This window comes from Triturus cristatus, chromosome 7, assembly GCF_964204655.1.
Source record: "Triturus cristatus chromosome 7, aTriCri1.1, whole genome shotgun sequence".
NCBI classification, from domain to species: Eukaryota; Metazoa; Chordata; class Amphibia; order Caudata; family Salamandridae; genus Triturus; species Triturus cristatus.
The window spans coordinates 163,078,042-163,102,643 of record NC_140590.1 but is presented as its reverse complement, the minus strand read 5'-3'; the positions used below and the strand labels follow the sequence as shown (position 1 = coordinate 163,102,643).

The following is a 24,602-nucleotide window of genomic DNA, read 5'->3' as shown; positions in this document are numbered from 1 at the left end:
CCAGTGATAAGTCTAGTTGCAGCATTCAGAGATGCTATGAGTGGGGCTAGGCTGAGTTTGGGGAGACCGCATAGAGTGGCACTGCCGTATTTGAGTCTTGAGATGACAAGTGCTTGCACCGCCGATTTGAAGTCCTCTTGTGGGAGGTAAGGTTTGAGTTTTCTTAGTATGCTCAGATGGTAGTTCGCTCCTTTGGTTGATGCTCTAATGTGGTCTTACATGTTTAGATTCTTATCCAGGACAACACCCAATGATTTAGTGGAGTCGAATATGTGTGGTGTGCAGTTGAGAGCGGTGAGGTTAGTAAGGAAGTTCACTACAGTGGGGGTTTGCCTGGTGGGTGAGATGAGGAGGAATTCAGTTTTAAGGGCATTTCGTTTGAGGTGGTTGGAGGTTAACCAGTGTAAGGTTTTGTGCAGGGTTCCGTTGATGAGATTGGATATCTTTTGGTGAAGATAGTTTCATGTACAGTTGGGCATCATCCACATACATGTGGTATTGGATGTTGGAGTTTGAGGATTACAGTCAGGGGTTCCATGAAAAGGTTGAAGAGTGTGGGGGAGAGTAAGGAACCTTGTGGGACATCAGGTGTGCAGGGACTGGAGTTGGATAGAGTTTGATTGGATTCTTTGTGTTCGGTTGTTGAGGAAGGAGGCAAGCCATTTTAGGACAGTGCCTGAGAGTCCCATCCTACATTCCAAGAGGTTAAGTAGGTTGTCATGTTTGATCGTGTCAAAAGCAGATGAGAGATCGAGTAGTATTAGAAGGCAAGCTTCGTTCTGGTCAAGCATAGAGCATCATCCACTATATGAGTGATAGCCGTCTCCGTGCAGTGGCCAGAGCAAAAGCCCGATTGGTATTGGTCGAGGAGTTGGAATTGGTCAATGTGTTTGCGCAGTTGATCATGTACAGATTTCTCGAGGAGTTTAGCCAGAGTAGGGATGTTTGTGATTGGTCGATAATTACTCAGGTCACCTGCCGTGGGTTTTTTGAGAATAGGGAGAACTAGGCCCGCCTTCAGGCAGTTTGGGATCTCCCCTTGGTACAGCGAGGCATTGATGATTTTAGACCACAGCGGGACTAGTGTTCCAACCATATCTTTATAGAAGTTGCGGGGGAGGGGGTCATTGAAGTGATTAGAGGGTTTGAGGGTCGGAAGAATGCTGAGGATGGCAGTTTCGTTGAGGGGGGTGAATTGGCTCAAAGAGGCGTTGTTTTTAGGGGAGAGAAAGGACAGCACAGGAGGGGAGGCGGGGTCAGGATATTCCGGAGAGGGAGCGAGTTTGATGAGAGCCGATTTGAGGTCAGATTCGATCTTATTCGCCTTAGCAAGGAAGAAGTCAGCAACGGCATCACAGTTCGTTTGAGGACAGGGGGAGATGTGAGGTGATTTCCCAGAAGTGTTATTAGATTGTGACTTAATCAGCTCAAAGAGGCTTTTGGGGCGGTTTTTAGCTTTGTCAAGTTGGGTTTTGAAGAAATTTGCTTTAGCTGTTCTGATGAGTTTATTGTATCTGCTCCTTTATAGTCTAAGAGTTTTTAGTAGCTCAGTTGATGGAGATGATCGCCATGCGTGCTTAGCTAATCTAAGACTGAGTTTGTCTGAATTAAGGCTGTCATTAAACCATGGTTTGGAGTCTTTGATGGGTATCCTTTTTAGTTGGAGGCGGGCAGCTGCATCGAGGGCAGACAACAAGGAGTTGTTATAAGTGTTCCGTGTGGATGTGAACGTTGTCTAGGTGAGCAGGGGGCTGAAGGGAGATATTGCAGTCCGAGATGAGTTCATTTATGTTGGTATTATGTAGCAATCTTTTCCACTGTTTATGTTTAAGTGGTTGTGATCTTTTGGAGTTCCAGCTTTCTAGGATACGGAAGGTGATGTAGTAATGGTCAGATCAGTCACAGGGGAGAATAGAATCAAGTTGAATGGATTTGGGATTGGCGATGATTAGGTCTAGGGTCGAGCCAAGAGTGGGAGTGTCACAGATTTGAGACAGGTGGAGATCGCTGATGAAGTTTTTGAGACTATTAACTGCCTGATCATGCGGATCATTCCAGTGGAGGTTGAAGTCTCCAAGGAAGATCTGAGGGGAGTGTCGTCCCATGTTGGAGGAGATGGTTTCCATAATTTGTTCAAAAAACGGGAGGTTGTATCCCGGCGGGTGGTAGAAGATGTGCAGGCTACATATGGGTCTATGTTTGGAAGTTATATCAAGGGAAAGATATTCACAGGATGAAAGATTAGTTGAGGGGGATTGTTTTGCTGAGAGAGAGCTGTGGTGGATACAGGCTATGCCACCACCCGTTTTCTTAACTCAGTTGAGTCTGATAATGTTGTGGCTGGGCGGGACGAGGATGTCGAGGATGGGGCCAGAGGAGTCATTGAGCCAGGTTTCGGTGAGGATAAGTAGGTCGAGTTCCTGAGCCAGGATGAGATCTGAGAGGTCTGTGGCATGTTTTACTGCTGATCTACAGTTAAGTAGCAGGCATTTCAGGTGTGCTTTGTGTTCAGTGACAGAGGGCTGTGTCATAGGGATCTGCAAGAGGTTGCTGGCGTTTAAGGAGTTGGCGTTAAGTCTGGGGGCTCTATGTGGGTTAAGTGTGATGCATTGTATGGTCTCTGAGATGTCTTGCTTGGTACTGCTTGTTTCTGGAAGATTTAAGTGGGGGGTTTGAAAAGATCCAGAAGGGGATGAGATGACCTTATGTGGGTTGTTGTACTCTAGTAGGAGGGAGAGAATGTCTGTTTCTAATAGCTGATTTTTGGATCTGGCGGGTCGAGATAGTGCATTAGGGTATGGGGTGGTACTCCAGTTCCGACCAGTGGGTTTCAGCCCTGGGTCAGTAGGTAGTATTATGAAATGGGAAGATGGGGAATGGTGGTGCTGGGTAGAATGCTGGGAATCTTACGAGGTCCTGTTGGAAGCGAGCTCAAGTGCCAGGTCAGCTGTGGTTTTAAAGAGATTATGGATGGCAGTTTTGAGCTTGAGAAGTTCTTGGTTTATATCATGGAGTTTGGAAGCCGGATCTGCATGTGGTTCGGGGTTTATGTGGATGGGAGGAGGAGTGCTGTTCACTGTGGAGGACGTAGCTGAGTTCACAGAGGGGGGACTCACATGGATGGGAGGAGGAGTGCTGTTCACTGTGGAGGACGTAGCTGAGTTTACAGAGAGGGGACTCACGTGGATGGGAGGAGGAGTGCTGTTCACTGTGGTGGACGTAGGTGAGTTCACAGAGAGGGGCCGAGGGGGAGGGGAGAAATCCTCTGAGGAGGAATTCCGTCTCCGATGGAGAGGAGAACAAGGAGAGTGGGGTCTAGAGGGGGGGGTGGTTAGTGGGCATTTCAGTCCAGGTGGAGAGTGGGTCAAGAAGTAGTGGGGGGCGACAGTTAGGTAGGAGGTAATTCGGAGAAAGGGGAGAGTGGGAGGTATGGGAGAGGTGATCCGGGTTAGGGATAGCAAAATCGTCAGCCAGGCGGGAGTGGAGTAGGGGACTTATGGGTGGTCGAGTCCCGATGAATGAGTATGAGGATCCTAGGTGAGGGGGGGTCGGAGCTTTAAGTGAGTTGATTGATGTAAGAGGGGCAATTGAACGGTGGTTGAGGGAGAATAGAGAGGGATCAAGTTGACCCTGGGTTGGAGTTTGTGGAAGGTCGTTCAACGGGTGAGTAGGTGCATTGTTATGGTACAGCGATTTCTTAATGACGTCGAATTTTTTCGTCAAAAATGGCCAGGTTTCGATCTGTGGCCTGAATGAGTATGGTCCCGTTGCTATAGATGAAGATAGTAGCGTTTGCTCTGAATGTGGGTGACGATATCGCCAATAGTCTAATACCGTGGAGAAATGTCTTAGCCGAGGCGATTCTAAGTAAAGAGTGGAGCGTTATCCTCCACTGAGCTCTTCTTTTAGTGTGAAAGATCAGGTCACTAGTAATCGTTCCTTTTTTTTTTTTTTTACAGAAATAGGGGTTAGAGGTGAGGGTTTCTGGGTTAGCTTTGAGTAGTCTATGTTTTAGAGACTTAGTCGCGGTTTTGGAGAGGTTTATCGGGTAATTAATTGTGTGACTATTCATACCTAATTTCTGGAGTTTGGAGTCAATTCTGAACTGGGAGGGGGGGTGCATGCTGGGGTGACTTGTGTCAACTAGTATTAATAGAGAGGTGGGAGTAAAAGGGTTACCAGTGAATGGCCCATAGTGGTGTGGCGTATTTGCAAGATAGCAAGTTAAGGTGAGGGGTATAGGTCATGCAGGGTGGGTGTCAAGGTATGGGGTAAAGGGAAGGCCGGAGGGAGGTGCCTTTCAATTAGTATGCCAAAAACCTTTGAGTGAGGGAGAGGGTAGGGGTAGTGGCAAGTCCTAGTACTGTTAGTGGGAGTAAGGGAGAGTGCGCTTTTCTGAGAGGAGCGAGGACAGGCCTAAGGGGTGCGCCTTCCTGAGAGTGTGCCAAAAACCTTTGCTTGTGGGAGAGGGTAATGGTATTCACATTGCCTGTTAGAAGGAGCCAGGGAGAGTGAGCTTTACTGAGTGGGGGGAGGCCAGGTCATTTGGGGTACCTGCAGGGAAATTGAAGTAAGCCACTTGAGGTTCCTGGAGCGAAGGTGAAGGTTGTGGCTACATAGAGCCCAATGCACTTGTTAAAGAAATGCCTAAAAGCACATGCACTTGCAAATGAACGCGGTGCACAGGGGTTCGGTTAATGCAGCCCGCACGAGGGATACTGGCCTCAAACTCGGTAAGAGGGCAGCTTGGGCCTCGAGGGACGTAGAAACCCACCTCCTGTGTTGCTGGACCCTTCGGAGTCCGTAGGAGCACGGGATCAGCAGGCCGGTCAGCAATTTTGAGGTGCCTGCGAATACAGTGGAGTGACTCCTTCACTCCAAGAGAGATTATCTTCGCTTGTCCTGGATGCTCCACAGGTCCTGCACTGATCCTGTATGGTGCACGTGCACAGACGATGCTTCAGACTGAGAGGGAGACGAAGTCGGGCCCAAACGAAGTCCAGCAAAGTCCAGAGTGTCCAGACGGTCGAAGTGTAGTGGTTTCTTGTTCAGAATCTTGTCCACATAGAATCTCAGGTCCTACAGTCAGGTAAGCACTTAGGTACCCACGGAAGAGGGTTGGCAAGATTCAGGGGACCCTCCCAGGTCCTTTGTTCAGTTTCGCACCAGAGCGGGAGCCAACGGCTCCCAGGACTGGTTTGAACTGAATTATGCACAGAGACACCAAATGTGCCCCTCATGCAGACTTTCAGTCACTGGCAAGCACACCCACCCAGCCCTAATACACTAAATCCTGTCTGGGAGGTGGTCACACCTCCTTGTAACAGGATGCCTATTATTCTGCATTCCTCTGCTCGAGTTTGGCGCAGCAGAAGGAGGGCAGAATTGTGTCTCTGGTCGGCAGCAACCATTTTGTGCTGTCCGGGACTAGAAGGCTGGTACCGGGAACACCAGGCACCCCACGAAGCTCGCTTCTGAGGGGTATAATCATACCTCTCACACCGGTTACCAGTTTGGGGGTATGATTCCAACATGTTTGACACCAAACACGATAGGGTTAGTATCAGTCGTTTTAGAGTTAGTCATCACGCGGTCATGTAATGCCCTTCTATATGTCGTATATGGCTGCTTCACTGACAACCCGGGAGAATGTACCACGTAGGCTGCAGGGGTGTTCTGCTCATGCAGTGGCACCCTCTCACTTAGAACCAAGCACCCTGCCCTCAGGATTGTAAAGGCCTGCTAGAGGGGTGCCTTATAGGTTTTAAGTGCAGTGACCCATGGATATAGTAAACTTACATCTTAAGTAAGCGGTGCATGCACCAACGTACACAGGCTGCAATGGCAGCCCTGTAGTTCCATTTTGAATGGCATCACATGGGTGGCATAATACATAACCAGCCAAAGGGAGACCTCGGGGGTACCTATTCCCTGGGTAACTTATACTAGGGACTGACAAGGGTACCCCAGTATACAATCTGGAGTGTACCTAAGTACATAACCTAACAGTTTAAGGATAAAGCAGATAGACTGGGGTCCCGATTAGCAGGATCCCAGTCTGACTAGTCAAAAACAGTATTACATTTAGCAAAAAGTGGGGGTAAACATAAGAAGATCCTACTTTCCTACAGTTATTCTCACTCAAAAGATTGTACAGCCCACAGTTGCTCTTGTAGGTGGATTGTCTGGTGGAAGTGACATTACTGAAAATAAAAAAACTTCCTCTGTATTCTCCTTTAAAGTTGCTGTTGTCTTTCCATTGGAGACGAATGTTCTACTGCACCATCTTCAGATTCACCTATTCCCAATAGTACATATTCAGCAGCACTGGAGTCGCTGTATGCCAGAACCAACTGGAGGGGCATAGCTCTACTTGTGGTGAACTAGGTCTGGACACCCAGCTGCTTCCTGCATCTCCATGTTTGATACCATCGTGGTGGAAATGAAGGGCACACCAAGGCAGACTGAGAACCAGGCAGTCAAACAAGCAACATAGGCCGATGCCTGAACTGTATGCATTTGATTAAATCACATTTATAGTGGGTTCGGTGTCCATCTCGTTAAGAGGGTCATGTACATTACGTGCATCCACACGCAGGCAAAGTAAAACACTGTATGGAGAACACACTGACCAATTGGGATATTCTGAGCCATTTACTATATTGGTGTGATTGAAGTGTGCTATTACTTGAGAACCTTGAAAGCAGGCGTGGGAGTGACATGGAAGCAGACCAATGGCAAGTTATAGTAAGTAATGGGTGGGCTCTAACCCCGTTCTAAGTTCTTTTTAACAAAAGATTTTGCCAGCAAAGCATATGTTGTCTTGTCAAAACCTAAAAAGTGGTCAGTTAAGTTTAAGACAGTACAAAACTCAGGAAAGTGAGCAAACAGTGGCAGCTACAGTCCCACAGTGTGTTGTAATTAGGGCTCCCAGTTTTACAGTATTTTGTTTTTACATTTCCATCTGTATTTATCCATTTTTATTTTTTGCAAATTTTATCTGTATTTATCCACATTTATTTTGGGTTTGAAGAAAAAAAAGATGAAGCTGAAATTAGTATATTTCCACATTTATTTAACTGATAAATGTGCATTTTTTGCTTGAATACCCAACAAGTTTACTCACAATTGCAGATAATAAATCAACACACTTATTTGAAAACATGCACATTTTAGTATCAGCCTTGCACATATCTTCTGCTGTTTCTGCCTCTTTGCTAAAATTCCTTCCTGTTTTTTAATCCCCTTATCTGTCATTTCACACAGCTATTGGTCTGGCACTCATAACTGACAAACTTTAGAATCAGTCAAACAATAATCGATTTCCTTTGTTATCCACATTTGGAAATAAATAAAGACAGCCAGAAAATAAATGGTTTTGGTCTGTATTGATCGGTAAAAATCAGTAAAAACGGATATCAGGGAGCCTTATTTGCAACACTAGCCAGAGGTTTGCAGGGCTAATTCCCCAGGCACACTTGAGGAGTTCCCCACACCCCATAGGAGCAAGTGTTTCCATTAAGTTAAAATGTAAAATTGAAGGCGCTGCAATTCCAGGAGGTGTAACCTTGTCCATGGCTTGATTCAACACTACCTGTATATTTGCCTTGCCGACACAAGCATGGTGGTCCCCTGCACAAGGACCTCCACTCCAACCAGCCTGATCCCCGCGGCACTCAGATGATTGCTCTGGCCGGAGTGACCACCTGACCATAGTCTGAAAGTGCCTAGCTCTGCCAAACGACAAGTCTGAGCCTAAGCGAGAAGACATTCTCTGCATATGGTTTCGTAGAACGTCAAGTAAGCAAGCCAGGATCAAACCTCAAACCCAGAGCCCACACCATAATTCATGCCTCCGGACATCCTCAACTGTTCACTGCCAATAGCATTATATAGGTCTTCCTCGCTGCGCAATCACTTCTTGCAGCTCACATCAAATGTTTCTTCTTAACCACTCCCTGCTGGGTGAATCATACAGCCATCTCATTCACACTCCATTTGTTGTGCTAGTTTAAACCTTCGTGCTTCCAGCTAAAATGTGCTTTAACTATGGAGTTCTGCCTCATTTTTTCTTTCCCTTTAGCTCATCACTGTCCTCCTCCTGTGCTCGTTTCCTCAATTTCTGGCCACCTGCCCTCCTTTTGTTTCCGATTGCTATTCTCCACTGTGCACTTCCTTTTCACTTATCGGAGAATAACAACCAGATAGAGCAGCATTTATTGATTGCTGATATTCAAGGCTTGGAAGAAGAGTTTATGTTTAATTTTAAAAAGTAATTTGAGAAACCATTTGCTTAAGATCAATTTGTTCAAATCAGGTTGGTTTTTCTTGCGTTACCATTTGTTCTAAAAATGGTTTTCTGCCGCCGGCTCTCCTCAGTTTAATTTGTCTGCCGACAACATTTGTATTGTCTCCACAACTACCTTCGCTACCCTACTATTTCTGCTTTCAAGTTCCTCTTTCCCCTCAAGGTTGATCATCTTTTCTCTTCCGCGATACCATATTGCCACGAAGTTCCCATAGGCTTGGTTCTGTATGGCCAGCGCTGCCCATTGCGGACTGATAAAAAGCCGATGCATTAAATGGTGACCTGCACTACAACAATGCAGCTGGCCTGGTTTTCTCCAGAGACTGTGCTCCCACCATCATGAAAGACATTGTCCTTAAGAAAGTCTCCATAGACCCTAACAGCCAGGATAAAGCACCCATAACAAAACTGCTTCACGATAAAGTGGCGTGCAAAATCCTATATCAATTCATCATATCCAACCACTCGACAACTAAATTGACAGGCAGCCAATGGCTGGAGATCTGCTACCCTAATCATTCTGCCCAACCACTCTTTAATATTTCAGAATCATATGAAGGACGACTCTAGCGCAGATCTTCCAGATAGATCTATGCCTCTTCGTGCCCTCTTCCCCCACCTCTGCCCGTCCTCTCTCCCACATGCACAACACAATATAGAGTGGTTGACCCAACTGTTGAATCAGCATAGGAATTCATAAAAAGTTATGAAGAAAATAATAAGTCTAACACAGGACTTGCAAAATAAGTTACGAACGCAAGATGGCCACAATTACTATTTGCGCGTCTCATACACTTTCTGGTTAATCCCACTGCTAGATGCTACATCTGGTGACTTGTGCAAAAACGCCTTATTGTGCGCCTTATTGTGTCACTGGTGGCTTTTTCATCAGGAAAATAGAATCCACAGTCTGTCTATCTTGTGCAGCATACCTCGAAGATTTGTTTGTTGCTATCTTTTCTCAGAGCTCTGAAGTAATTTTTATTTCTGATGAATACTTCTAACCGCAATTCTCACGTTGGACTATCCCCACACACCTTTGTGGATCCAGACAGTTTTTTTTCTCTGGGGAAGAGGCATGACAGAGGCTCCTTTCCACCTATCTACCAACACTCGCTCCTTGTAGCCAAATGTTTTATGTTTGCACAAGTGGTTTCAAAACAGTCTAGGAAAGTGCCCCTCTTTGACATGGCCCCCCCCCTTTTTACCTGTTAAATGATGCAATTTTGACAGAAGTGCAATGCGTTCCTGCTATCCAGGTACCCAGTGCCAGATCTCTTTCTCTAAAACTGTACAATTATTCCGCTAATTGGCAATACATTTAGCACTCTGTAAGTCCCTGGTAAATGGTACCCCTCGTGCAGAGGGCATTGTAGCTAAAGAAGGCCCCTAAGGGCTTCAGCATGTATTGTGCCACCCTAACGGACCCCCTCCCCCCACACTACACTCCTGCAAACTGCCATTATAGGCTGCATGGCATAGTGCAGACAAAAGTTAAGACACGACATGGCACACCTCCCGTGTGCCAGGCCTGCAGACACTGCATGTAATATATGTAAGTCACCCCTACAGCAGGCCTTACAGCCGTAAGCCAGGGTGCATTATATTATATGTGAGGACATATCTGAATGAGCAGATATGCCCCTGTGATGTCAAAGTAGATTCTTGGGCATTGCCAGTGAACAGGGAAGCCATCTTGAATATATGTACTGGGCACTGGTGATTAAGAGTTCCCCAGCTACAGGATGGCTTCACTGAAACCAAAGATGTTGGATACCAAACATCTCATATTAACAAAACCACACTGACTACAGTGACGGATTTATAAATACATGCATCCAGAAGGTACCACTGAGGTACACCATGAAAACCAACCAACCTCTAGTGTGCTGGCTGACTGGTGTAGACCAGCATGCCACCAGACAGGTTTCTTATCCCTGCAGGTGACAGCCCACGCCCTCTGGGGGCAGAAACAATGCCTGCTCAGCCCAGAGGTGTTGTCACCTCCTCCAAGCAGGAAGGCTAATAATCAGCAGATCAAGGCAAGAGGCTTCAAAGGCCTCTGCCGACTTTGATATGCGGCTCCGGCTTCCCCCATACCTGGGCGGTGTCACCTCCTGCCCTGAGGCTCATTTGGCTCCAAGACAGGCGGGAACATTAGCTAGTCAGGAGGCATGTTCACTATCAGGTCAGTTCCACACCAAAGGTGGGCTACCTGATGTGAACACGAAAACTAGAATTCCACCATCTTCATTTTTGGTGGAATGAGGGTTTGGGTTATGCCTAATTCCCACAGTAAGTGGTCATATAGGGGGTGTAGTCACCCTAAAGATAAGTAGCCCATTGGCTACTACCTGTCACTCCCTTAACGATCCTAAATTGAATATTTAGGCCGCAACCCTGATGCCAGGAACTCAGATTCGGTGGATCCAGAAGGACAGGACAAAGAAGAGCCACGAAAATGAAAACTGAAGACTTGCTGTGGACTTTTTGGCGCCAAGCATTGGTGGCTGCACCAGTCTCGACAATCGTGAGAAAGAGACTCGTCCTGCAGCGGAGCATCTGCTAAGAACCCCGGTAAACTGCCAGCCCTTCGCAAAATGCCAGCAATCACCCCTGGAGTAGAGGACCTACTCCCCATGCCGTCCGCAGGCAACAAAATAGAGTCTGGTTTACTGTGCTGCCACATCCCGGTCGTACCAATATAGCAGCCGCCCAGGAAGGGGTCACTGTGCTTCAGAAGGTCAAATGTGTCTCCCCACCAAGTGAGAAGACACCAGGACCAACCGAAGTCGCACAGCACCAATACCCGGGGTACCAGACCCCTTCCAGCAACCAAACCCTGGCTGAGTCCAATCCGGACTTCAACGACACCGAGACCGAGCAGCCATCGAGGGCCATCAGCATGGCAGAGACCCACCTCCAAAGTGGCTCATCTGTCTAGATTTTTGCACTCTCAACCAGCGAGAACAACAACTGCAAGGACCTGCAACACAAGCCCAGCTGAACTAGCCCCTCTGAACCTAAGCGCCTTGCTCTCAGGACACCTGTGAACCGAGTCTCTCCCCCCACCCTCCTCCCCCTGTTGGGAGCTCCAGGACTTATCCCCGAGTCGCACTCTGCAGCCTGTTTGTAGGTGGCCTCCTCTTTGGTGTAGAGCAGAGGTCTTCAAACTTTTGGATGCCGAGACCCCCCTGTCAACATTTTGAGGCGTAAGGACCCCCTCCAGACAAAAATGTCTAAATCTGTTGACTAAATTGCGTGGGATGAAAATGTAAATGAGGTTATGTGATGCCGCGTATTTTGGGATAGCATTGCTTCATTATTTTGACACAGTAACACTGAGGAAAGATTTCACCCAATCAGTACCCATTTATAACCAAAATACAGCAATTATCATCAGAAAGATTTCAAGTCAACCTTTGTGAAGGGCCTTCCACTCTGCAGCAATACGTGCTGCCACATTAGAAGCTCACCTGGCCCTGACCGGGAGAAGCAGGGGTCCCTTAAAACCCTGGCGGTTTTGGGCAGAGTTAAGCCATTTACCCATGCAGCTTTCCTCTCACCCCCTCCCTTCCATCCCTCTCTCCTCTCCTAACCCCGGGACCCTCTCTCACTTTGCAGGCCATTTTCTTTCACCCCATTTTACAACTTCTGAATTCTCCCCATTCAACCTCTCACTTCACCTTTAATCACCTCTTGCCATTCTGTCTTTTCACTGCCCTCATCTCTAACAGTCTCTCACATTTATCTCATGGCCTCTCTGGCCCTGTCACCTCCCGTGCCCCTCAGCACTTCTCATTCACCTCGTCTCTCCATTCACATTTTTGTCTATTTGTATCTTACACCTCTCCAGTCCACCCCATTCCTCTTTCACATCTCCCCTTTGTTCTAACAGAAGCCCTCACCTTTGGATCACACTCACTTCTTGTGTGTCCACACTTCTCTTCGGCAATTCACATTTCTCCTCATCCCTGACCTCTTCAATCAAATTCTCTCACTCCCTTGCTGTCCTCTCTCATCCTCTCATCACCAAGCATACGGGTCGGACCCGTATGCTCCTCTCGGCAGGTGCCACTCTGCTTATTGTTCCCTAATTCAAGAAGGCATGAGTTGTCTGTCTCGCTGTTTTGATGCAGGTAATGCAGTTATGGAACTTGCATCCTCCTTTGCTTCGTTCCACCAAGAATATATTATCCTTTAGGAAGATATAAAAACCTTTCTCTATGCTCTGTAGGTTACCACATTTGGCTGGTTCTCCTTCTGTGTGTTTCTCATTTGCCTTCAGGCAGTAGATAGTTATTAGCCCCAGGACATCTTTTGGTAACAGTAGCACACTACAAATGTAAATAATAGGCAGAAGCAGGGGAGCCACTAGACCAGAACTTCAGAGGGGGGGGCTAACACTCCCAGTCAGGGCTGGTCCTAACGCTGGTCGCACCCGGTGCATCAGTCTTTTTTGATGCCCCACCCCCGTTTCCTCCTTCTCCATGAATTCCTTCACTGCCACTCACCAACAATGCACCGCATCTATCTATAGCACCTTTCTGACAAACATTTCATTTTTTATAGCTCTACTCCTAGTTTACTCACACTCATTTCTGGGATCTGCACGATACATATTCTTTGTAGCAGGCACATTAACCCTCTGCACTGTGTGGGTGACAAGAGTGCCCATGTGAGTGCATGATGAGCGATGCAACAGTGTGAGAGTAGGACAAGAGGAGTGACTGCAGGGTGAGTGAGGTGGCGTATGAATTTGGGTGCGGATGCAAGTTCAGAATGGGATGAATGTATGATTACTGATGGGCTTGTTTGAGTGAGTTGCATATTGAGCAGTGAGGGGGACAGGTGAGTGAAGTGTCACATGAGTGCAGGATGAGTAGTGTACTCGTGTGACTGCAGGTTGAGGTATAGGGTGAGCAGCACAAGTGCATTGTGAGTGCAGAGTGATCACTGTGAGTGCAAGGTGAGCGGGTGAATGGTGCGAGTGCATGGTGATCAGTGTGAGTGCAGGGTAAGCGGGTGAATGGTGTGAGTGCATGGTGATCAGTGTGAGTGCATTGTGATCGCTGTGAGTGCAGGGTGAGCGTGAAAATGAAGGGCGAGAATGAGGAATGAGTTGTCTGAATGCAGGGTGCATTCCCAGACCCATGAAGTAACTCAGCATGTTATTGACGGCGGCGAAGAGTTTAAGATCTAAGTTAAACTATTGCGGCATTAATCAAGGGTGAGGGAAATAAATAATGTGCTGATCCTGCAACAAACTTCCAGTCCTATGGTTAGGGTTGCCAGCAGATTATTTTGATGGCCCAGTCGGTACAAAAATAAGCAGTCACCTAAAGCGGTATTTTCAGCGCTTATCTGTGCATACTTCCAACAGCAAATATAAATAGAAAGCACTTTGAATTGTGTTCTAGGGCTGCCTCAATGATCCATGACTGATAATTAAAGAGAACAAAGACAGAAAAGTCACATAACGAATGCATACATACTTTTTTATTTCTAAGTCTATTTAGTACCAAGAGGAGATCTTTGCAGGCTCTTTAAACAAAACACGGCAGGCATTTTTCTTTTGGCAAACCTACTTTGTATTCCTTTCCATGAAATGCATTCTCACACTACAGCAGTAAATGTAAAATACAAATGAAAGGAATAGGCTGAGTGGGGACGCAGGGGGTACTGGAACCAGCAAAAAAACCTACGCCTCTGTAACCAGTTTGCAAAGGCATGTAAATATGCAAATGGTCTTTAAAGACCTGTGAAAAACAAGGGAGTGCTGGAGATAAGACTCCAGACACTGCCCAGCTGAGCCCCCAGCAGCTCGAGTTTCACTGTAGCAGCCCGGACTGAGACACAGGATGGAGGAAGAGGGGTGCTGAATCCCTTGGGCCTCGGCAGAAGTGTGCTTGGGAATGCGCGACCCCCTTTGCATCACTCCACGTCCCCCCTGGGGGTCGCGCCCCACAGTTTGAAGACCCCTGGTGTAGAGTGTAAGGCTCCCAACCCGACCAGCACCTCTGCACCCAGCTGCCTCAGGGCAGGTACACTCTAACTGCTGGTGGTACTTTGGACCTTACCCCCCCCCCCCCCACCCCCCTACCACCTTAAGTCCTGAAGTGGACCCCCGGAAACCTACTGCAAGTATCTGTATTCCATATAGGTTTTATTCTCCCATAGGAAAGCATTACAATCAAGACGCATTGAAGTGATCATTTTACTTACCTGTGAAAGTCGATATTTTTTAAAGAACTTACTTGCTAAGGAAGTTCTTGGTATCAAAATGTATATAAAAATATGAGTTATTTTACTAAATTGGTCTTGAATTTATTCTTGAAGTGTGTGTCTCATTTATTCCATCTGTGAGAACAACAAATGCTTAGCACTACCCTCTGATAAGCCTACATTGCTTGTCCACACTACCATAAAAGAGAGCATGTCGTGTTATTCTTTTTGCCTCAGTAAACCAACAAGAGTTGCCTGGACTCTGCACAGTTCAGCTCCTTTTGGTGCACTAAATTGAGAGCCAGCTCCTTACAAACGATATCACAGATCTCATTGTCAGATGACAAAAAACATACATCGTGATCTTTGTGGCCAACATTTTCAGGGAATATACAAACTAAAACATTAAAAGATGAACTGACACTACATATTCAATACAAAATATAATAAAAAGCAGTGATGAAATTTTGGCACTAACCAAACTCATTCAAGTAAAAAAAAAAAAAAAAAAAAAAGTGGCTGAGAATATATATATATCATAAAGAAAATATTGCGCCAAATTACTGAAAATCGATCATAACTAAAAGAAAGAAAAAATGGCAGATATTAAAAACTTAAAAAATAAAATAAAAAGTGTGATATGGGTGCCAAAAATATACCAGGACATGTCATTGAAGAAAGTTAACACAGTCTCTACTTTTAGAATCTTTTGATGGCTAACCAAGTATCTGCTTTTAAGGAAAACTAAAAACAAATAATGTTTTTACGGTAAGACATTTTATACACTCTATCCCTGTCCCATGATGGTGAGGATAGTCAGATAAATTAAATCAAAAGAAAACGGAAAGTAGGAAAATACAGAGGGGTCACCCAAATCAAGAACTGCATCAAGGCCTGGAGAAAGGACTGTCCTATCCCAAGCACCACCCGTCATGCCTTTCGCCCGACCTCACTTACCGTCTGCTTCTGTTCAGGGGTCAGAGGACTGGCTCTTGAGGGGTGGTAGTGCCCCTTGGTTTGAACTGGTTCTGGAAAGGGGTTTCCTTGGTTGGAGAACACTGCAGTGCTGTGAGAAGGAACAGGTAAAGAGTTTTACAAAGCAGGAGATGGTCTACTGGCCCTCCCTAGTGAAGATAGAGAAAAAGAACACAAAGAAAAGCAGATAAGTATGGAAAACAGAAGTTACATTGAAACTATCAAGAGGAAAAAGATACTACAGGGAAAAAGGCTGGTCTGTGCAGATAGAGAAAAGGTGGGGAATATTAAAGCACTGTACGACACAGGTCAATAACCCTCAGAGATGAGCTGCAGCCCACTTGCTATTTTAGAATGCAGGCCAGCAGAGCGCTCTACAACTGGACCCCAATCTAGAGCTGCAGCTACTGCTTCTAGTTCTGCACTCGGTTGAAGGAAGAAAGGGCATTGTGTTGGGCTTTCTGCTTCCCAATGCCTAGAAGCACTTGAGGACTGCCCTCCCTTTACTCTAAACTGCTATTGGGTGAGACAAAACATATGAACTCTGAGGCATTTGGCTCATCGTCCTACAACTTATGGTTATTGAGCTATCACTGTCTGAAAGATCAGGTGCACCCTCATCCAAGAGCCCCCGTGCCCTCAGCGAGTACCAAGCAGCCCAGCGGAAACCTCCTCTACCCAAAAACTGAGAATGTGACCAACTGCTAGCAAGGTACAGTCCACAGAGATTTGTGGCATTCCAAGAGTGCCAGCCATGAACTCCCACTCTGTTTAATGGTACCCATTTCACCTGAACCGGAGTGAGATCTGATAGAGTCACTAATGGTCACCTGTCAACGAACATTAATTCAGCACCCCTATGTATTTAGTACAGGGGTCTCCAACAAGTAGCTTCCGAGTAGCTCACCTGTGTGCAGCCCATAGTTTTAAGCAGGCCTGCAAGCTGCCTGTAGGCCTCTTCAGAGACCTACAGGAGTGGTAAAATCACAAATAGTCATTGGTACAATCCCGTGTAGTGCTGTGTTCTGAAGATCTTCAACTTCTACCCCTGTTTTTGAAGAGTTCAGGAGAAGGCGACCCTGAACAGTTCCATTTTTGGGCCTTTCCTGAAGTTAATTTATATAAAATCCACCTAGAAACGTGAAGTCACGGTGTGCAGGGCTTTGTATGCAGAGAATACTTATTGCTGCAATAGGTGAACCAGTGGAGAGAAGGGAGGAGATAAATTGGAAAGCTTGTAGTCATTGGAAATTAATTTCTGGATTTTATATATATGGAACTCAATGACCATCAGGAGATCCTTGCATCCAGGGTATTTAAGTGTATGAACTAAATAACTCCAGCTAAGTGAAAAGTTCTCTGTGGTTTGTTTAGAAGCCTTCCTGTTGTCCAGGCCCCTTTTGATCTACCACCGCTGTTGGCTGCCCCCTCCTCAGCATTCTGAAACTGACTTCTTTAGCTCGCCCTTAACCATTGGACTTCTACATTTGAACTGATACTATTTAGTTCAGCCAGCTTCCAGCTGTATCAACTGTTGTAAATGAGAAATAGCAGCTTGCAGTTTGTTTAGTAATTTACCAATCTTGGAAGTCCCAAAGGCTTAGTCTGACATGCTAGAATTTGAACTTGTGGCACCCAGATCACTGTATGTTCCGAAGGGAAGGGCGCAACTCACTTCGCCATCCTGTTGCACTTGGTCACCGGCTTTGTTTTGCTTGTGTTCGAGTGGGGTCAGACTGTGCTTGGGGAAGGATATACCGCACCAGAAATACAGGAACAAGGATTCAGAGTTGGCAGCATTCGGGTGTAGGACTGTTCCGATCGTAGGCTCACACTCTCCTAACTTGGTTTATTTGTTCCTGCCAACAGAAGCACCGCCCACCCCCGGACCTACTTAATGCAGGCCACAGCACGACCATGAAGCGGATGCACCTGTGGTGCACTGAAGGCATGTCAAAGGCAAGCCCGTCTGCGCCTGGACTGTGCCTAGCACCACGACCCCGGGCCCTTGGAAGATACACCATCGCCGAGCTCTACACCCTCGACGCTGCAACAAACACTGCCACTGCACCGATTCACATTTCATAGTAGGACATTTCACCTGCGCCCACTGCTACATCACTCCCACCAGCCCCACCGTGAACACACCACAGATACCACCTGAACAAAATTACCAACTTCCATGCGGTGTTCTCAACATACGCTCACTATGCAAACACACCACCAAGATTTGGGACCTCCCCTCTACCCTCACACCTGGCGTTCTCTTCCTCACTGAGACCTGGCTCAACTACACTTACACGCCTGACATCACCACCGTAATACCCGAATGATACAAGATCTGCCACTGCATCAACAAGCCTGGCAGAGGTATCGCCATCATACACTAGGAATCTTTCCAATGCACTACCACAAATAATGACAGCACCCCAGCCATTCAACACCTTAATTTAAGACTCCAAACAGACAGCAAAAGCACCATCAAGGGCACCCTCACCTACAGTCCTCTAGGACCACGTCCACCCTTCTGCAACTTCATTGCCCTCCTCCCCATAGACTCCAACTCCTCGGCAACCTCAACTTCCATCTCAATGACCATCAACGCTGCCAACCCTCGACAGCATGAACAACATTGGACTCATACAACTCGTCCACGACACCATGCACACCGCAGGACACAATTAAGACTCCATCTTCACCTCCAGCGACCGCATCAGGTACAGCCACACCACAGAACTTACCTGGACCAATCACTCCATCATCCATTTCAACATCAGCAGGTCATGGACCTCTACCCCCAGTATACCCAAAGCCCCCCACTGCAAATGGGGCAAAGTCTCAAAGAACTCAACACCACCCACCACATCTCCTCTAACAACTTAGACCAGAACGTCAGAAACTTCAATAATTGGATTCACACACTGCGCCTACAGCATCACTCCTATCGGCAACACCCACAGAAGGTCCACCAAATAGGCTAGATGGGGATCTGTAGATCTCAGAACCGCTAAACAACACTGGAAATAACTGGAAAGGAGATGGCACACCAGCAAGGACATGACCAACAAGATTGCATCCAAGACAGCCTTCAACCTCTACCACAGACAGTTGAGAGAATTGAAGAAAAAGGCCATAGCCTCATGCATCGAATCAAGCTCCAATAACAGGAAAGAACTCTTCAACATCATCAAAGAATTCTCCAGCCCCTCAGCTGCAACAAACAACATTACCCCCGCACAGGAACTCAGCAACAATCTTGCTAACTTCTTCCACAACAAGATCGCCAACATCTATAGGAACTTCAAACCTCAGCCCAAGGCCACGGACTTCTTTCTTCAAGCAACAGAACGACCCCGCAACCACCACAGACTTCTGACTAACCAAATGGAGCCAGCTCATCCCGCAGGACACCGCCTTAATCATGAATCCGGTCCACTCAGGGGCACCAACCAACCCATGCCCTAACCACATATTCAACCGAGGCGCACCCAAAATCAGCCATATACTCACCGCCTTGTTCAACAACTCAATTGCCATGCCAGTCTTTCCCGAGGAACGGAAACACGCATAACTCAATGCCCTACTAAAGAAAACATCAGCAGACCCCGGCGAACTCAGCAACTACCGACCAATCTCCCTACTTCTGTTCCTGGCCAAAGTATTAGATAAAGGCATAAGCCAACAACTCTCTTCACATCTGGAATGGAACCTCCTACTCTGCTGCTCCCAATTTGGATTCCACAGAAACCACACCACCGAAACAGCCTTCAATGCGGCTAATGGAGACATCCGAGCCCTACTTGACTGCGGCTCTGATCCTCCCAGACCTCTCAGCAGCCTCAAATATGGTCTTCCACCACACACTCATCAGAACATAGGGATCGAAGGAGCAGGTCTTCGATAGATAGCCTCTTTCCTCGCAGGAAGAACGCAAAAAGTAAGCTTTCACCTCTGAACCCAAATAAATCACCTGTGGAGTACCGACCGGATGCTCGCTCAGCCCTACCCTCTTCAACACTTATATGACACCTCTGGTCAGCATCGCCTAAACCCACGGACTCAACATCATATCCTACGCTGACAACACACAACTCATCCTCTCTATCTCCAAAGACCCCACCAAGACCAACTTCCGCAACTGCATGACAAATGTTGCCAACTTGATAAAGGACAACTGCCTGAAGCTCAACACGGACAAGACAGATTTCTGGAAACAAAAGCACCCCATGGTACGCATAATGGTGACCCTCAGAACTCGTACCTACTCCTACCCCCAAAGCCCACGCTAGGAACCTAAGCATCATTCTGGACAACAAGCTAACCATTGCGACTCTGGTCAACTCGGTCTCCTCCTACTGCTTCTTCATCTTCTGCATGCTTTGTAAGATATTCATATGGCTACCCCAAAGCCCAAGACGCATCATCACCCAGGCCCTCATCTCCAGCTGACTGGACTATGGCAACACTCTCTATGCAGGGATCACAGCTAACCACCTCCAGCGACTAAAGAGCAATCAATCACTCAATCAAAACATTTATAGAGCGCGCTACTCACCCGTGAGGGTCTCAAGGCGCTGAAGGGAGGGGGGGTGCTGCTACTGCTCGAAAAGCCAGGTCTTGAGGTGTTTCCTGAAGGTGAGATGGTCCTGGGTCATTCGTAGGTGTGCGGGGAGGGAGTTCCATGTTTTGGCTGCCAGGTAGGAGAACGATCTTCCTCCGGTGGTGGATCTGCGAATCCGTGGGACGGTGGCGAGGGCGAAGCTGGCGGAGCGGAGTTGGCGAGTGGGAGCGTAGAACGAGAGGCGGTTGTTGAGGTAGTCGGGGCCCATGTCGTGGAGCGCTTTGTGTGCGTGGGTGAGGAGCCTGAACGTGATCCTCTTGCTGACAGGGAGCCAGTGCAGGTTTTCCAGGTGGGCAGATATGTGGCTGTGGCGAGGGATGTCGAGGATGAGACGTGCGGAGGCGTTCTGTATGCGTTGTGGTCGTTTCTGAAGTTTGGCGGTGGTTCCTGCGTATAGGGCGTTTCCGTAGTCCAGTCCGCTGGTGACGAGGGCCTGGGTGACGGTCTTTCTGGTTTCGGTGGGGATCCACCTGAAGATTTTCTGGAGTATGCGCAGGGTGTTGAAGCAAGAGGACGAGACGGCGTTGACTTGCTTGGTCATCGTGAGGGAGGAGTCCAGGATGAATCCCAGGTTGCGTGCGTGGTCCGAGGGTGTCGCCGCGGAGCCCAGCGCTGTGGGCCAACAGGAGTCCTCCCAGGCGGATGGGGTTTGTCCAAGGATGAGGACCTCCGTCTTGTCTGAGTTCAGCTTCAGGCGACTGAGCTTCATCCATCCATACAGAACGCTGAAGCCAGACTCATCTTGGATCTCCCTAGACAAACCCGAATCACCCCCTACCTCAAGGAACTCCACTGGCTCCCTGTAGAGAAAAGATGCAAGCTCAAGCTCCTGACCTATGCATACAAGGCTCTACACAACTGTGGACCGAACTACTTGAACCATCGCCTGAACTTCCAACAGCCTACCACACACCCCCACTCCCCGTCCCTTTCTCCAACCATCACCCACTGCATCAGACGTAGCAGATGCAGAGTTCGCGCCTTCTCCTACCTAGCAGTGAAGACATGAATGAGCTACCCTTTGAGCTACGGACCTCCACATCTCTTCCAGAATTCCGAAAGTCCTTGAAGACCTGTCTATTCCTCTAATCAAGTGGAGCAGTAGTACTCTACAAATCCACTGATTGATTAACAAAACTGGATGGTGAATAATCCTGATACAAAGGGGTAGGCGATTGTAGCAGGTTAGAAAGGTGAAGCAAAACAAGGGTGCGGTAGGACAGGGGCAGCGGTAGCTGTTTCTATGTTGTGTGTGAACAAAGGGTTAGGGGGTGTCTAAACCTATGTGCGCATAGACCTGGGCTTTTAATCAATTGATGATGCCCACTACTGTGCTTAGTTTGTGGCGTTGCCGAAGACAAGCTTGGTTGGGCAAGGGGGACCTACTGTTTGTGGGAGTCAGCCTGGGTACCAATATCCTCAGGTGTCCCAACTTGGAACGTTTGCCTCCTGAACTTGTTAACCACTGTAAATCTGGACCAAGATAATGTGAATGTTTGGGCATTTATACATTAAGGTCTAGACCTAAACAGCCCCTAAGACAAATACTTACCTTGCATCTAAAAATATGAAGCTGTAATGGTTTCTGCATTAATTCCAATACCCCAAACCCCACCATGTGAACCTTCTTGCACTGCTTCCAATGACAGCCTACTAACTAGGTCTCACTTAGCAGACAGCTTTTAACTGGCTATAGGAGACAGATCTGTTGAGGACCATAACTTAGAGGGGACTAAGAGCCCGCCCACTGCTCACCATTGGCTGGCTTTATTGTGACTCATTTGCTTGCTTCTTATTCGATGGCTTGCCCTCCTCTACTTGTGTTTCTCCCCTGGAGCACAGCCTCTCACCATACTTTTGATTGAATGACTTGTATTCTTTCACTGCTCATATCCAGGGAACTATCGTTTTCAAATACCAGCCCCCACTCGTAGCATCCCCTTCACCTGTGCCACTGTTGCTCTGCAACCCCTTTAAGTTCTTCAAATACATTAATTTAATTTTTTTTGAGGGCACGGTCGCGGATATTAGCTGCCTGACCCCAACAAGCACTTTCTATGGTCTCCTTTGCTCCTTCGCCACCCTCCTTCTCCTCTTTCTTTTTGCAGATGCTCCACGTTATTGGCAAAAAGCACTAGTATAGACAATAGGTTCGCTAGTTGAGGCTTCATGGCTTTAAAAATGCGTGTTGATTTTAGCCAGAGTGCTAGGTGAGCAGTGAGCACTGTCCACATCCAGAGCCAGGGGTATGGGGTTGTAGTAGTGAGCGCACCCAGGAACTGCCCCACAGAGAACGCAATCCATACTATAGATAGACAGTTCCTCTGACAGGTCAGTAGATGAGGGGCACAGTCAGTCAAAAGTCTTTAAAAGGTACCCGCGTATCAGACACCTGCTGATTGTCATACAGGCAGGTTCGCTGCTGAGTGGCAGAGATGTTTGGCCTCAGAGTCTGGCTCTGCCCAACGAGAGGGCATGAATAAGTGATGTGGCAACAAAGGTGCCCTGAATCAAACACCCAGGCACCATAGCAGCAGAAACCTGAGCCGGCGCATGGCATGGGCACCGCTCTCTTGTTCCCCAGACCCAGGCGGCGGATCGCTTACATTGGTCCCCACGTGGCAAGTTAGCCTTTTATTTCCAACCTCCTCTTTTGGTCTCTGTTCCACGGATTGAGCTTTGCTTGAATAGTCCCTGGAGGGGGAGGGGGTCGAGGGGGAGGTGGTGTAGGAGTGGGGATGGGCGGGTTGACTACAGAGATAGAAACATGTTAGGGTCATGATCGAACTTAGACAGAAAATAGGCCTCGACAACAAAATAAAAGTGGCCACGGTAGTTAATTAGCTAAAAATGTGGTCCATATTTCAAAATTGGGGCAGTTTTGAAATTGTAAAGACACGTTGTGAACTTGTTTTGCGAGGTATGAGAGACAGCATGGATTTAAACTTACAGCAGGCAAGGTTTGTTTTAATATCATGAAAATTAACAGTAATTACAGTAAAAACGAGCCCAGCAGACCATAAGAGAGGCCTGTCAGAGCAGCCCATCGGCCCCCGGCAGACTGCCGTACAGCCCGGCCCCTGGGTCGGGGGCTTCAGCAGAAATGTACCGGAGGAAAGGAAGGTTTCAAAGCACGTTTTGAAAGGAGTTGGAAGAGCTGCAGCCGGGCACTGAAGCGCAGCCTGGCTGGGTCGAGCGTGAGTCCAACTGGACCAACCGCGGGGATGAAAGGCTCTACTACTGAGGTGCAATGACGGGGGTGGAGGGAGTGCGTGCGCGTCGCGTCGCGTCCCCGAATACGAAGGAATGCTGCCGGTAACACTCGAAGAGAGATGGGAGTGCATCTCGGCGCTGGAAGCCTAGAGGGCGTGGCGTGCAGGTCAGGACTGAGGTCCATTCACAGAGCTACACAAGAGTCCCAGTGGTGGAACTCAGGGCGAGAGCTGTAGTGAGTAAGGGCGCCCCGCGGGCCCGGTGATGACACACCATGACAGGGCTGAACACGGACAGAAACTAGGCGCTCGAATAGCAAGGGGGCTTCAGAGCAGGACTGAGGCGCACGGGCAGAGCTGCCCCTGCACCCCAATGCTGATCAGCGGGGGTGCTTCGGCTCTCTAAGAGGTACACCGGGAGAGCTGTGTGTGGGTCTCAACACTTGTGTAACAGCGACCTCTGTAGGCCATGAGGTATATCGGCGCCGTGTGGGTCTACCTACGATTAAGATAGCCTAAAAGAATCTGCATGTGGATCTCGGCACTGGAACAGCCCGAGCTGCACCCCAGGATATACGTGAACTGGCAGAGTTGTCAATGTGACCCTAAGCTGGGTAGCAGGGTGGATTTAGGGCAGGGATAAGGTCAGGGGCGTAGGAGACATTAAAATTCTGGGGGGTGGGGGTGGGGGGGGCAGGGACAACCTTGTGCACTTTCCAGTGACCCTATACAAATCACCGCCCGTTAAACAAATACAATCGCATACTTTCGAAGTGAAATATTGAGAAAAGCAGGCATGTAGTCACAGTTTGCATGTATGCTTTATTGTCATTTACATTCATATAATAATGAGACCAAATGTTTAAAGAAAACATATATATGAATCTTGCATCTTAATGCACAAAGCAAACAAAGGCCGCTGACTTAGGGTGGGGGCGTCGTGCTTGCAAGTGCATTAGGGTTTGAAAAGTACCTGCTGCTGCATTCCTGGTCTCCAGCAATTTTCAGGCAACAATAAAAATGTGAAGATAACTTTGGTGATTAATGTTCTTTTTTTGAGAGAGATCGAAGGCTTGTCTAGTGAAAGTTTTAATTCAATAGGTCAGTGAGTTACTGCTTTGTCTGAGATATTCTTTTGGTATTTGAAGTTTATAAGTTAAAATCCTAACATTGAACAGTGAGCTATTAACCGTCATCAAAGAGCTGCATAAAAACTTCAATGTATAGATTAGAACGTTATGATTTTTCCCCAGTCTTTCCC

General features: G+C 47.5%; 1 protein-coding gene across 12 annotated transcripts in view; it reads right to left on the bottom strand.

Moving 5' to 3' along the window:
• PROSER3 (proline and serine rich 3) overlaps window positions 1-24,602 on the bottom strand; it is a 185,719-nt gene that overhangs the window by 98,369 nt on the left and 62,748 nt on the right. For all 12 annotated transcript variants that reach the window (XM_085615926.1, XM_085615929.1, XM_085615931.1 and 9 more), the window contains one exon: window positions 15,491-15,599. In XM_085615926.1, the coding sequence (XP_085472052.1) occupies window positions 15,491-15,599 (109 nt within the window). The remainder of the gene's footprint in view (window positions 1-15,490; window positions 15,600-24,602) is intronic.